We start from the raw sequence: 12,080 nt of genomic DNA on the forward strand, positions 1-12,080 counted from the left end.
TGACTTGAAAGCACATAGTGTTCTTTGGACATGTGTCAAAATGTTGGAATTTATAATAAAAAATGAAAATCTGAAGAAGTAACAAACCACATCGGTTTTATGTAGCTCTGGGAAGTTTGAGATCAAAGGCTTTAGAAAAATCCCTGTGTCAATGACAGACTGGTTCTCACCAGGCATGCTTGACTGCACTTCTGGCTGTAATTTGGTTTGCTAGAATTCTCCAGCAGTCAGCATTTCTGCTTATTTAAATCCGTGAGAACTTTGACATCTAAATGTATCAGACCTTCATGAACCTCCACATAATGTGACCACTACCATGGCATAGCTCCCCCCACGTACACACATATAAATATCATATTTTCTGATTCATCCTCATCCTTTTCTTAAGGACTTTTTCATTATTTTCATTCACTCAATATCCTATTGGGAAGTGAAAAAAAGCACACGTTCTGTCTACCAACCTAACGTCTCTGTGTGTGGTGTCTTGAAAAGTGAAGCTGACTCATTTGGGGAGGGCGTGGGAAATTAAGCTTTACTGGTGACAGCTCCATCAAAGCAAGAGGTTCTCTATCTCTTTGAGCACCAGTTTGTGTTCGCCTCTTGGGGACTGAGAGAAGACCTGGAATAAGTCCTGGCACTTGGCTGTTATTTGTTGTTATCAACAGCAAGTTTCTGTGAGCTCAGGGGCAGGGGGGGATGACAGCAGCAAGCTGCCTGGGTCTTTTCTCCTTCACAGACTCCTTGGGTCTTGTTTCCTGGATCTTGACAATGTTTCCTCTAGTAATGACCTGGGAGTGGCTGTTTCTCTTGGAGCAGTCTTATCTCTTGGCTGTGTAGGGAAGGGAAAGGCAAGAAGAACTGGCCCTGTATGCTTTTGCTACTATGATCCTGGAATGCCAAGCTATTGTGGTAAGTTTAAAAATAAAATTTCCAAACAAGGAAACTTCAGAAGACTGAAGGAAGAGGCAGGAGGAGGTTTTTCTGTCTCTTCATTTTCATTTAGATCCCCCTAACATTTTTAACAAGGAGGAAAATGTATTTGTCAGTGCTAGGAAAAGAGAACAGCCCAAGCCTTGGCAGGCAGTTTGCTTGTTGTTTTTGAGATATAGCCATATAGCCTCCTCGCTGGTGTCGTCTTAATTTTCATGTTTCCTCCCTTCCCACAGTGAGGAGCTAAAGTCTTCATAGATACCTGGAGAAAATGTGATGCTCTACCTAGCAACTCTTGCTCTCGGGAGCAGGATAAGATACATTCTAGTCTGGACGCTCTTCCTTCGTATTTGATAAGAAAATAGTTTGTCCTTTTTAGCCTAAGGATTCCCAGCTACAGACTGGACAATGCTGCGTGCTTTATTGGTTATTGGGAAAATTCATTCAAATACATACATGAACATGCCTAAAATAGTGCCAAGTATATATTGAGAAGCAAGAAACTCTAGTTCTTCTGCCTGTCAATGAAGACACCTGCCTTCCAGGCAGAAAATCCTTACTTGGTCCCAAGCACAGTTACAGGTTTCTGTATAAGTTATAAGGCCTGAACCTTTTTTTTTTTTAATTAAAACCTCTACATGTCAATATCCCTGGCATAATTCAGTGAAAGACTGTTAGACCACTGTGCTGCAGCCACATCAAGAAAACCCCTGCTCTGTGATACTCATCAAATTTACCATTCTACCCCTTTTTCTAGCCATACCCTCCCTGGAAGGCAGGAGAGCAGGGCAGAAAGTATTGGGAGAAAAGTGGTGTTTCAATTCTAGCAGACTTTGAAAATCTAGGACATAAGTCAAAGAGTGCATGGCTCTAAACAAGATATGTAACCCATCTTCATCTCAGTAAACTACTTACCTTACAAAGCCTTCCTTAAGGTTAACTTTATTAAAAAGCACAGTAGATGCAAATTATCTTCATTAGAGTGGAGTCCAGCATATAGTTGGGCGAAGTGGACAGTACAAGCCTGTCACAGCTGTGATCTTCAGCTCTGTTCCTGATTTCTACCAAGGAAGGTAGGCAGTGTTATCTGCCATTTAATGTTCAACCTTGCTCAACAGTAAAGAAGCTAGAACTAGGCTCCCAGCTCAGCCTGATGATTGCATAGCCAGGAGGTTTTACTTTGCCAAAGACTAACTATAGACTCATTCACTCACTTTTTATCCAGTAAAAAGGAAGACATGAGGGCTGGAGAGATGGCTCAGAGGTTAAGAGCACTGGCTGCTCTTCCAGAGATCCTGAGTTCAATTCCCAGCAACCATGGTGGCTCACAACCATCTGTAATACAAGTATACATGCAAGAAGAACACTATATGTAATAAATAAATAAATCTTTAAAAAAAAAGGAAGACATGGTAAAAAGCAAATTAGCTACTAGTAAGACCACCATATCCAGTGGAAGACCACATACCCAAAAATATTTGAGTTACACGCTGTGGCTTAATGTTTTAGTTTAATGACACAAAGTTGAGTGGGAAGAAAATGGGGTGTCTATCTAGAAAGAATGGGGGAAGGGATGAATATGATCAGTAGTAGACTCCCTGGTAATCTAGCTCACAGTCTTTTCTTCCCTCTTCTGAGATGTTTGCTGAGCCATAGATGCAGGAGCTGTGATCAGGCGTATCTGTTGGGGCTGGGTTTCCCATGATCTTTTGATCTCTGTTTTGTATCCAGTTGTGGTTTTCTGTGATGGTCTTCACTTGCTGCAAAGAGACTTCTTTGATAAGAAGTGGTAGCTATGCTTATCTGTGGGTATATGGATAAGATTTTGATGGAGTTATGCTGATCTAGCTAGACTATAGAACAGAGACTTTGAGGTCATATGCAGCTTGAGCATCCAAGTCCTGTGTCCTAAGTGTGTGATGTTCTCAAAAATAGTGTCCCACCCTTAAGTCATGATAGATAACCAAGATCTACACTGATAATCTGTATTGTTTGGGGAGTCACTGGACTACTCTAGCCAACCATTCAAAGGAAGTTTCTCATGTTTGGTACTGCAGTTTCTGTTAGTCTGTGATTCCGCCCTAGTGGCTTAACTTCCTTTAATACACACACACACACACACACACACACACACACACACACACACACAAAATGTAATCTTAGGTACATATACAATAATATGATTACTTGAGGCTTTATCAAAGAAACTGGATGCTGTATATTCCACATCCTTCCTTCCCTTTCCAGATTGATCTCTTTCCCTTCTCCCCAGTTGGAGCTCCCCCAATTATTTCATTTCTGATTTTATATCACCCTCTTCCTGCTATTCCCTTCCCAAGCCCCTCTCCCGCCTGTGATGCACCTATACTTTCCTGGTTTCTATTTTTACTTCACATTGTACACTCACATCGGAGGATCCAGAGCTAGGAAATGCCAATAAGAGAAAATATACAGCATTTGTCTTTTTTTTTTCGGTCTTGGTTACCTTATTCATTTATCATCCTTTACTACAAATTTCATTTTTTTTCAGCTGAGTAGAATTCCACAGTGTATATGTACCATATTTTCATTATTCATTCACTGGTTGAAGGAATTTAGGTTTCTATTTCCTCTCTTTTGTGAGTAGAGTGCTAATGAACATAGCTAAGCAAGTATCTCTAATATAGAGTATTCGATATTTTGGGTGTATGCCAAAGAATGGTATAGCTAGGTCATGGTCGATTTATTTTTAGCTTTTTGAGAATTCTCCACCCTGATTTTCCTAGTAGTTTAAACAGTTCGCAATCGCAGGAACAGTGAATTAGTATTCCCCTTTCCTCAATTCTCCTCCAGCATTTGTTGTGAGTTGTTTTGTTGTTCTTTGCCATTCTGGCTGGGGTAAGATAAAATATCAAAGTTGTTTTTATTTGCATTTCTGTAATTCCTAGGGATGCTGAGCATTTTTTGAGATGTGGCTTAATCATAGTGGAGAAGGCCTGTTCATGTCATGTTTCGGTGTAAAACTAAGTCCAAGAGTCCTTCCGCTTCCTCTAAAGGAACATGCCCAAGGACCTAAGCCTTCCCACTAGTTACCACCTCTAAATATTTTCACCCAGCTTCTTATACCACCAAGTTTGTAAACAAGCCTATAACATGTGAGCTTCTGGGGCCTGTTTCAGATCCATACCATAGCAAGTAGGAAGTAACTCTTGTGGAAGCACCTTCTTTTCTGAGATGTGTAGATAAGGAAGGGTTCATCACAGCCGAGATGCCCCAACTACCTCACAAGAAGTGCCATAGCAGACATCAGCCCAGTAATAAAGTTAGAAAGCATTATGTGTGTGATGGAATTCATAATTTATACTAGCCTACACTATTCAAAACATGGGGAATTTAGTGTGCTTGCTGTGCAAACACAGCCACAAACTAAACACTACTCCCTCCCACCCACTCACACGAGCACAAGCCTCAATTAGATTATAGAGAAGTTGGAAGCTACTCCTCTGATTTACTATTATTTACTCTTCCCTTTGCTTAATGGCTTTGCCCTTGGGGCTAGAGGACAATAGATGAGCTTTTATTTTACCGTAGTCATAAAGAAATGACCAAGTACCTGCTGTGCATAGCCACTGCGCTGGATACTAGGGATATGTAGTAGTGAATATGACATGGTTTTCACCTTCAGAAGGGATAGGCAACTAAGCATTACTGTGTTAGGAAGGTTGATGTATTCTGAGACTGCCTACTTGCCCCATACTTAAGGGGTGGAGAATCAAAAATACTTCCTTGGGAAAGTGAGAATTAAATATGAATTTGACAAGTCGCAGAAAGAAAGGAAAGACAATGAGGTATACAGGGAACAGAATATATGCAGGCAAGGAATATAGAAAGGGTGGGAATGTCAGGATCTTTAAGGACCCTTATAAAACCCAGCAAAAGGTTTGTTTGCTGAATATTTTAAGCTCCAGGCAGGAAAGTATATAAAGTTAATTTTATGTTTTATGTTCACCTTGAATATTGCTAATTATTTGGGATTTCTATGTTCACTTTTTCTAGATGTATATGGATTGTACGTAGAAATGGATTTAATAAAGAAAGTAACTTCCAAGTCTATCATATATTTGCTCATGCGTATTCTATGCTCACATACATTAGAAGGACCATACTTTGATCCATCAATACAGCTCCTCACCAAACACTTAGATAGTTCTTGTGTACCAAAAAACTAGTGTGTATTTATTATGTATACTTGATTCTATATCTTGTCTCTATTTTTTACTTTTGTTCTAGTTCTATAGATTTGTGTGTAAGTTGCATCCTGGTCTATTGCTTTACTTTAAACAGGTATAATACAGTATTTCATATTTAGCTCTTCCTATTTTAGTTTAATTCCTATAGAAAGGCATTTAGAATATTTCCATCCTTGTGATTACCCATAAAGTTATAATGAATACCCTTATGTATGTCCGACTGAGTTCATGTTGAAATACAAACATAAAATATATATGTATATTGAGAAGTAGAAAAAGACAAGATCTGCTGAGTAAATTGGGAGCATGGGAACAATGGGAAAGGGGATGAGAGGAGGGAAGAGGAAAGGAGGGGAAAAGAAAAACTATATAGCTCAATAAAAAACAATTTTAAAAGAATATATATACACACACACACACACACACACACACACTATGTAAATGTGTAAAATCCATAGAAATTGAGTTTCTGGCTCAAAGGATAATCAGTGCTGATTCTGTTTTCTTTACAAATGGCCTTTGAAGAAATTATGCTTCCACCAACAGTGTGTTAGATCCTTTCAATTCTTTAGTTTATTTTAAAATGGTTCATTATCATTTGTATATACAATTTCAAAGTTTACATGTGGCTGAACCTTTTCTGTTATGTTGATAAGACATCCTCAGTTTGCAATCAACTGCATACTGTGTTGCTGGTTTCTATTGTGGCTTGGTAAGTGTGCTTCACATATCGAAGGCATTACTCGTAGTTGCACTTAAAACAGATTTTCTCATTATATCATCACCTTTTAGTTCTGTTTCTGATATTTTCTTATCATGAATTTTTAATTTGGGGGAAATTAAAATTAAATATCACCTTTGTTTGATTAAATCTATATTTGGTGACTTACATTAGAATTTAATCTTAGGATTAAAGTTTTTCCTTGTTTCCTCTAGAATTTAATTATAATGTCTTTTTCACATTTGCATATGAACTTTATTGGAAATAGTGACATGAAGGTTTAACCTTATCACTTATCTTAGTTGTTCCTAAACTCTAGGCAAATGGTCATCTTTCCTAGCTTAGGTTATACTGAACTAACTTCACATGTTTTTGAATTTACCAGTTTAGAATTCTATATGTTTTGACATTTTTATTGCCTGATTAAATATTTAGAGACAGAGTCTTGCTGTGCCACCCAGGTTGGCCTTGGACTCGTGGAAGTCGACCTGTCTCAGCCTCCATCCTAAGTGCTGGGACTACAGGTGCTGCACTTGCTGCCAGCATTCTTGATTTTCTGCCATGAGTTCACCTTTCTATCTGTGAGACTACCTCATTCGCGGTAACTTCAGAGCAGATTCCACAGCTGGTAACAGTCCTTCTCCCTCACAACTTCGGATTATAGTTTCCCTTCCCTCCACTCCTCCAGGTTCCTTCCCGCTTCTCCCCTCGGGATACACTCCTTTTCTGTCCCTCATTAGAAAAGAACAGGAATCTAAGCCATAACAGCAAAACATGACAAACTAAAATATACTGAGATCAAACAAAAACTATCACATAGATGTTGAACGAGACAAACCAAAGAAGGAAAAAGTCCAAGAGAAGGCACAAGAGACAGAAGAAGTCAGGAGTCCCATAAAAATACTAAACTAACTGAAAGCCGTAATATATACACAGAGGCCCTGGTGCAGACCCATGCAGGCCCTGTGGTTGCTGCTTCAGTCTCTGTGAGTTCATATGAGCTTTGATCATGTTGATTTAGTGGACCGGGATCTCCTGGTGTCCTCCATCCCTTCTGGCTCTTACATTCTTTCTGACTCCTCTTCCACAAGATTCCCTGAGATCTGAAGGGAGGGATTTGATGGAGACATCTCATTTAGAGCTGTGTGTTCCCAGGTCATCTTAAAAGTTAAGTCTTGAGAGCTCTAAACTTTCCTTGAGCTACCACTGTAGTGAAGCATATTCTCTGGCTTCGGATGATTTCTAGATGTTCTCAGTTCCAGATTTCTTCTTTAGCGGAAGTGCAAAACTTTTCCTGCTTGTCTTCTATATACTATACATTTTTATATTTCAGGTTTGGAATTAACTTCCAGTATTACTCAATTATGATTTGAGAATGTGGTTTGTACTGCCTCTGGTTCAATATATAGACAATTAAAAAATATTCAGTGGGGTCCTGAAGAGAAAATGTAGTCTTTGTTAGTGTTTTCTCTTATTTAACTTGTAAGTTGAAACAGTCTTACATTTGTTTCTGACTTTGTTTGCCTTTACATTGTCTACAGTTTGCTTATGATGTTTGATTGTGGTTTTTTTACATAAATATCCAGGACTTGTGGGTATAACAAGATAAGCCTTTAATGTTGTTCTTATGTGACTGACAAAGGAAGATTTCAAGTTCAAAGCCAGCCTAGACTAATATAACAAGACTCACTCACTCTCTCTCTCTCTCTCTCTCTCTCTCTCTCTCTCTCTCTCTCTCTCTCTCTCGGGAACACACACACACATACACACACAGTAGGGGGCATATACATATATGCATGTGCTCATACCTAAAGAGAAAGGAGGGAGAAGGGAAAGAATTAGTATAATTAGATTTTTATCATATATTCCAGTTGTTAGCACTGTGGCGGTGTTCCTTTGGGAGAGGAATGAATGCAAACTAGAATCGGAGTAATTAAGAATAATAGATAATAATAATCAGCAAGGGCCCCTCTATCTGATATATATTGGTCATCCTTTTGCTGTCCACTCACTATATTTTCTGGAAAGGATATGCTAGGTTGGATAATTTGTGCATTAGGAGTCTCCAGGTAGGCTCCTGCAGAGTGAAGATAAGTGGGCATGAACTTTTGATCCATGTGGGAACTAGTGATGAGGGGGATGATGGTTTGTTCCCATTTTATCTCAGCTTGGTTAGCATTATGTATACTGTTATTTTTAAAGAAATAGTCCCAGCCATCATCATGTCTGTTGAATGCATAGTCTCTCTGCTGATAATTGAACCCTTGGAAGTTCCTGGCAAGTAGGCAGGACGCAGCATGATGTTGATTGCTCGCAGGCTACCATAGGAAAGCAGATCATAAGTCTAAGGAGCTTGCCTCTTTATAATCAGCTGAAGAGAGTCATTTCATTTTGATAAATCTCACCGTATACAAGTCTGACATTTTACAAATATTCAAATAAAACTGGACTTTGTCCTTTGAGATTATCTTTTATAACTTAAAAGTATTATTTTTCCATACAAAAGATCATATTTTAAATTTCAAAATTTTTCTTATATGAATATATAACATAAAATACTAAGTATTTATACACATGTATAGCACCGATCAAAAGTTGTCTCAAAATATTTACAGAATAATTTTTATCTCCTTGTTTATAATGTTTTATATAGATGATGTTTTTATAGTCTACCTTATTTCTTGTTTTCAAGACAGGAAATCTGTAGTATATATAACCCTGATTATCCTGAAATTTACTATGTAAACCAAGTTGGCCTCAAACTCACAGAGATCCATTGCTCTGCCTCTTGAGTACTGGGGTTAAAGGTGTGTGTCACCATGCTTGATTAGTTTACTTTATTTCTAAATTTACTGGTTGGTTCTGTTAACTAATAACATACTTTTACTTACAGTTGTTTCATAAGATGCTTGCTTATCCTTTATATATATACATATATGTATATATTTTCGTCATATTCTTCCCCTCTCCCAAGTTCTTCAAGATCCTCTCCTCCTTCCTACCTACCCAACTTTAAATTATTTTTCAAAATAACAAACAAAAACCCAATATAACAACAAAACCAAGAAAAATAAACCATGCTACCACACACACACACACACACACACACACACACACACACACACAAACTATAGCCAAATGAAATCACACAACAAAACTATGAAGTCCATTACATGTTGGTCAGCTGCCCCTGACCATGATGCCTGCCCTAGAGTGGTTGACACACCCATTGAGTGTTCTAGTAGGTGTGACAGTTCAGCTGTTAGCCTTCCAGTGTGTCTAGATTTACACTCACTCACTCACTTTAATATAACAAAATAAAATATTATAAGATAAAACAAAAACACTCATAGCAAAGTTGGATAAGACAAACAAATAGAAGGAAAAGAGTCCAATAGAAGGCACAAGAGTCATTCTCACACTCAGGAATCTCATAAAAACACTAAACTGGAAGCCGTGTGTGTGTGTGTGTGTGTGTGTGTGTGTGTGTGTGTGTGTGTGCGTGCGTGCGTGCGTGCAGGAAGGACCTAGTACAGACCTGTCCATGCCCTGTGCTTGCTGCTTCAGTCTCTTTGAGTTCATATTTGCTCATGTTAGTAACTCATCTTTATCCCATCCTCAATTTTTGGATAGCAGAATAGTTTGTCTACTTTTTAAAGTTAGTTTTCAAAAAAAGCCTATAATTTAACGGTTCTTTTTGAAATTTCAGATTGTGATGTGATCAGAAGAAAATATTTTTAAGCAAAAGTGGTAGATCCTTGTGAATAACTTAGTACTCTTAGCACACATGTAAGAACAGGGAAGTTATATGTAGTTCATTTCTAATCTATCTTGCATCAAATAGGCAGTAGGAGAATGGAAGTGGGGAGTGAGATACAAGAAAACCTCGTGCACTTTTCATAGTAAAGTATCAATTTGTGCTGATTCTGAGTAGTAAGCGGCGCCACGGGCATTCATTATGGAAATCACTGTACATTTCTAAGCACTAGAAACCTGCGTAGTAAAACAAGAGAGAGAAATCAAATAATGCAGGAAAACCACGATTGTAAGTCCTAGATTATTGCATTTCCAGGCTGAGTGCCATAAATAGGTCGGGGTACTATGTGTTTATTTTTGACTTTGGCTAAACAGTTCAAGTTCATATCCCAGCTCTACCTCATAACCTTTAGAACCCTGGACAAGTTACTTATCCTAACAGTGTCTCATTTTCCCAAACTCTAAAATCCAAACTGTAAGAACTACCTCCTAGGTGTATTGTAATGAGCAAATACGTTTGAACATAGAAAGCACTGAAAGTATACACTAGTGTCATAGTTCTCAGCCTGAGTTGTGACCCTTTCGGGGTCCCCATATTAGATTTCCTGCATGTCAGATATTTACATTACAATTCATAACAGTGGCAAAATTACAGTTATGAAATGGCAACAAAATAGTTTTAATGATTGGGGGTCACCGCCACATGTATTAAGGGGTCTATATTAAAGGGCCACAGCATTTGGAAGGTTGAGAACCAATGCACTAGTGTTTAGTACTTAGTTTATGCATAAAATATGTTTGTTGTCTTCATAATTATATTCTTATCAGCGTGGCCATTACACTTACCACATCTATTAGAGTTTTGTAGTCATTTTAACTTTGCGGACATGATGTCATCCGAAATATGGGCCTATCCACCACATGCTTCTCGTGGTCAATGCTTCTCTGTTGTTTTGCAGGGAAATGGCTCATTCTAAGGCCAGCTTTTCATGGTCTGCTCCCTTCCACCCTTGCCTTGAAAACCCAGCACTGGACTTGTCAAACTACAGAGCAATCTCATCTCTTGACCTCCTTGGAGACTTCAAACTCGCCTTGAACAAAACAGAGGAATCTTCAGTTTATGAAGATGGGAGTTCTGTTGCCTCCATGCCCCGCCCACTGCGAAACCGAGCCTTCTCAGAGAGTCACATCAGCTTGGAGCCTCCAAACCCCCGGGCCTGGGCGATGCCTCAGAGGGAGCCATTTACTAAAGGCAGTGAGACTCAGCCAGAACTCCTTGGGGCCCGAAAGAAGGCTTTCCCTCCCCCTCGTCCTCCTCCTCCCAACTGGGAAAAATATAGGCTTTTCCGTGCAGCACAGCAGCAGCAGAAACAGCAGCAGCAACAGCTGCAGCAGCAACAGCAGCAGCAGCAGCAGCAGCAGCAGAGGTGTGATGAGGAAGATGAGGAAGTAGAGGAGAAGAAGGAGCAAGAGCAGGAGGAGGAGGGACGGAAAGAGGAGGACCTACCACCCCAGTATTTTAGTTCAGAAACCACTGGTTCCCATGCCCCTAATCCAGATGAGGGCCTGGAACAGCCACAATCCCTGAAGGTGGGCCACCTGGAGGCCTCAAGGCAGGCCTCACAGAGTCTCCCAGAGCAAGAGGTCTTTGCTCGTCATCCCAGTGATTTTGTGCCTCCTGTAAGGGGCCACACTGGAGCCCAGCCTGAGAAAGCTCAACCTCCTTGCTATTATGGCACTCGTGGATTGTGGAGGACAACTGAGAAGGAAGCCACTGTGACCCCAAAGTAAGTGTTTGGGAAAGACAACGGGTCCCAGAAAAGGCAGCCAGCAACATGAATTAGATTTCACCTCTGTTAGTTAGCAACTGTATAACACTGATCTTTTACCTGGAGAACAGGTGTGATAGATAATGTACCTGTTCTACCAGGTTCTGACTATTAGCATATTGCATGTAAAGGACATAAACAGATACTTGGGGTGCTCAGGAAATGAAGTTCAAGGTTGTATCCCCATCATTAAGAAAATATGCTATTGCGTCTCAATGGATCTTTAAGGTATACACCAATATCTGACTGCCAATCACGAAAGCATAAGCCATTCTTGGCTTGTCCTTGGCCTTTTCTAAAGCCTGGCTCCTACCTGCTCTAGCAAAGTAGCCTGGGGCTCTGAATCATTCCCCCAGCCCCAGAAGAAAGAACTAGATGCTCTGATGGGTCCTTAAACAGCCAAGGGCATTCTTTGTCCCTTCCACTTTCTCCTCCCTCTTGTTCTCCTGCTTCTTCAGATTTGCTTTGCCAGACATTAGGCAGCAGTTGACAGGGCTAGCTGGCTGAGCTGAGAGATCAAAACAGGATTGTGGGCTGCCACTGACTTCTATGTGAGTGTTCATCTGTGCATCACTCTGTGTGTGTGTGTGTGTGTGTGTGTGTGTGTGTGTGTGT

General features: G+C 39.8%; 1 protein-coding gene across 4 annotated transcripts in view; it reads left to right on the forward strand.

Moving 5' to 3' along the window:
- Shroom4 (shroom family member 4) overlaps window positions 1-11,427 on the forward strand; it is a 188,872-nt gene extending 177,445 nt beyond the window's left edge. For all 4 annotated transcript variants that reach the window (XM_050130789.1, XM_050130790.1, XM_050130791.1 and 1 more), the window contains one exon: window positions 10,596-11,427. In XM_050130789.1, coding sequence (XP_049986746.1) covers window positions 10,596-11,427 — 832 coding nt within the window. The remainder of the gene's footprint in view (window positions 1-10,595) is intronic.
- Window positions 11,428-12,080: the final 653 nt, after the last annotated feature.

Source organism: Alexandromys fortis, unplaced genomic scaffold (genome assembly GCF_014885135.2).
Source record: "Alexandromys fortis isolate MF-2015 unplaced genomic scaffold, M_Fortis_MF-2015_v1.1 scaffold_357, whole genome shotgun sequence".
NCBI classification, from domain to species: domain Eukaryota; kingdom Metazoa; phylum Chordata; class Mammalia; order Rodentia; family Cricetidae; genus Alexandromys; species Alexandromys fortis.